Source organism: Capsella rubella, unplaced genomic scaffold, assembly GCF_000375325.1.
Source record: "Capsella rubella cultivar Monte Gargano unplaced genomic scaffold, Caprub1_0 scaffold_3, whole genome shotgun sequence".
Classification (NCBI taxonomy): domain Eukaryota; kingdom Viridiplantae; phylum Streptophyta; class Magnoliopsida; order Brassicales; family Brassicaceae; genus Capsella; species Capsella rubella.
In genome coordinates this window covers 4633170-4634467 of record NW_006238921.1, presented here as the reverse complement: position 1 = coordinate 4634467, position 1298 = coordinate 4633170, and the positions used below count along the sequence as shown (strand labels likewise).

Sequence of the window (1298 nt, the reverse complement as noted above, 5' to 3'; positions counted from 1 at the left end):
GCATAACAATTGACTTAACTGCCGGCGTACTTTTGTTTTTGGGGAGTCCGTGTGAGAGAATGACGACAATATCAGATCTTCCATGTGATTTGGTAGGGGAGATACTCTCAAGAGTTCCATTGACATCTCTGGGAGCAACACGATCTACTTGCAAAAAGTGGGAAGATTTATCTAAAAAACAGATTTTTGGTAAAAAAGCAGGAGCAGCAGCCGGAGCAAGGAAGCAGTTTATGGGGTTCATGATGAAGGATTCAAGGGTTTGTTCCTTGAAATTTGATCTCCAAGGAATCCGCAACCACGGGGACTTGGTTGTTCCATCTATAAACCAAGTAAGTCTACTTAAGCAAGTCGAGGTATCTAGAGTCTTTCACTGTGACGGTTTGTTATTATGCGTACTCAAGGACAGCTCGAGGCTCTTGGTATGGAATCCTTATTTGGGTCAAACCAGGTGGATCCAACCCAGAATCAATTATCATGAATTAGACAGGTATGCTATCGGATATGACAAGGACCGTCACCACAAAATCTTTATTTCAGAAGATCTTTCTATGGAATCAGGAACGTTTATTCTAAACTTTGGGAACTTTGGAAATCACGGTCTCGACAGAGGAGAAGAAACAGAGGAAATAGAAGAAAATAGAGAGATCAATGAAAACAGAGAGCTTGGTGACCCACGAGATAATGAAACAGAACAAGAGAGTGTAAATGAGTCTGAGCAAGATTATGAGGAAGAGCAAGTACAGCCACAAACGGCAGCACCGGAGTTAAGAAGATCACAAAGACAAGTCAAATTGCCCGGGTATCTCAGTGACTTTGTGCTTCTAGCAGAAATAGAAGGAGAACATCTCTTGTTGTCAATGAATGAAGAACCATGGGACTTTAATGAAGCTAATCAACTAAAAGTATGGAAAGATGCTTGCGAAGAGGAGATTGTGTCTATCACAAAGAATAAAACGTGGAGCTTAGTAGATCTTCCCATTGGAGCTAAATCGATTGGTTTGAAGTGGGTCTTTAAGATAAAACGAAATTCCGACAATAGCATTAATAAATACAAGGCAAGGCTCGTGGCAAAGGGATATGTTCAAAGACATGGAATAGATTTTGATGAGGTTTTTGCCCCAGTAGCCAGAATTGAAACAATTCGGTTTATCATTGCATTAGCGGCATCGAAAGGATGGGAAGTACATCACTTGGACGTAAAGACTGCTTTTCTTCATGGAGAAATAAAAGAGGATGTCTATGTTAAGCAACCAGAGGGATTTGTGATCAAAGACAAAGAGGAGAAGGTTTATAAGTTA

The 1298-nt window shown here is 40.5% G+C and overlaps 1 protein-coding gene across 2 annotated transcripts in view; it reads left to right on the top strand.

Moving 5' to 3' along the window:
* The first annotated feature begins 57 nt into the window (after positions 1 to 57).
* LOC17891060 (F-box/kelch-repeat protein At3g13680) overlaps positions 58 to 1298 on the top strand; it is a 5168-nt gene continuing 3927 nt past the window's right edge. The window contains exon 1 of one of the 2 annotated variants that reach the window (XM_006298345.2): positions 58 to 523. In XM_006298345.2, the coding sequence (XP_006298407.2) occupies positions 60 to 523 (464 nt within the window). In that variant the 5' untranslated portion in view covers positions 58 to 59. Of the gene's footprint in view, positions 527 to 1298 lie in introns of both variants that reach the window. The other variant, XM_023786609.1, reaches the window with a different exon arrangement.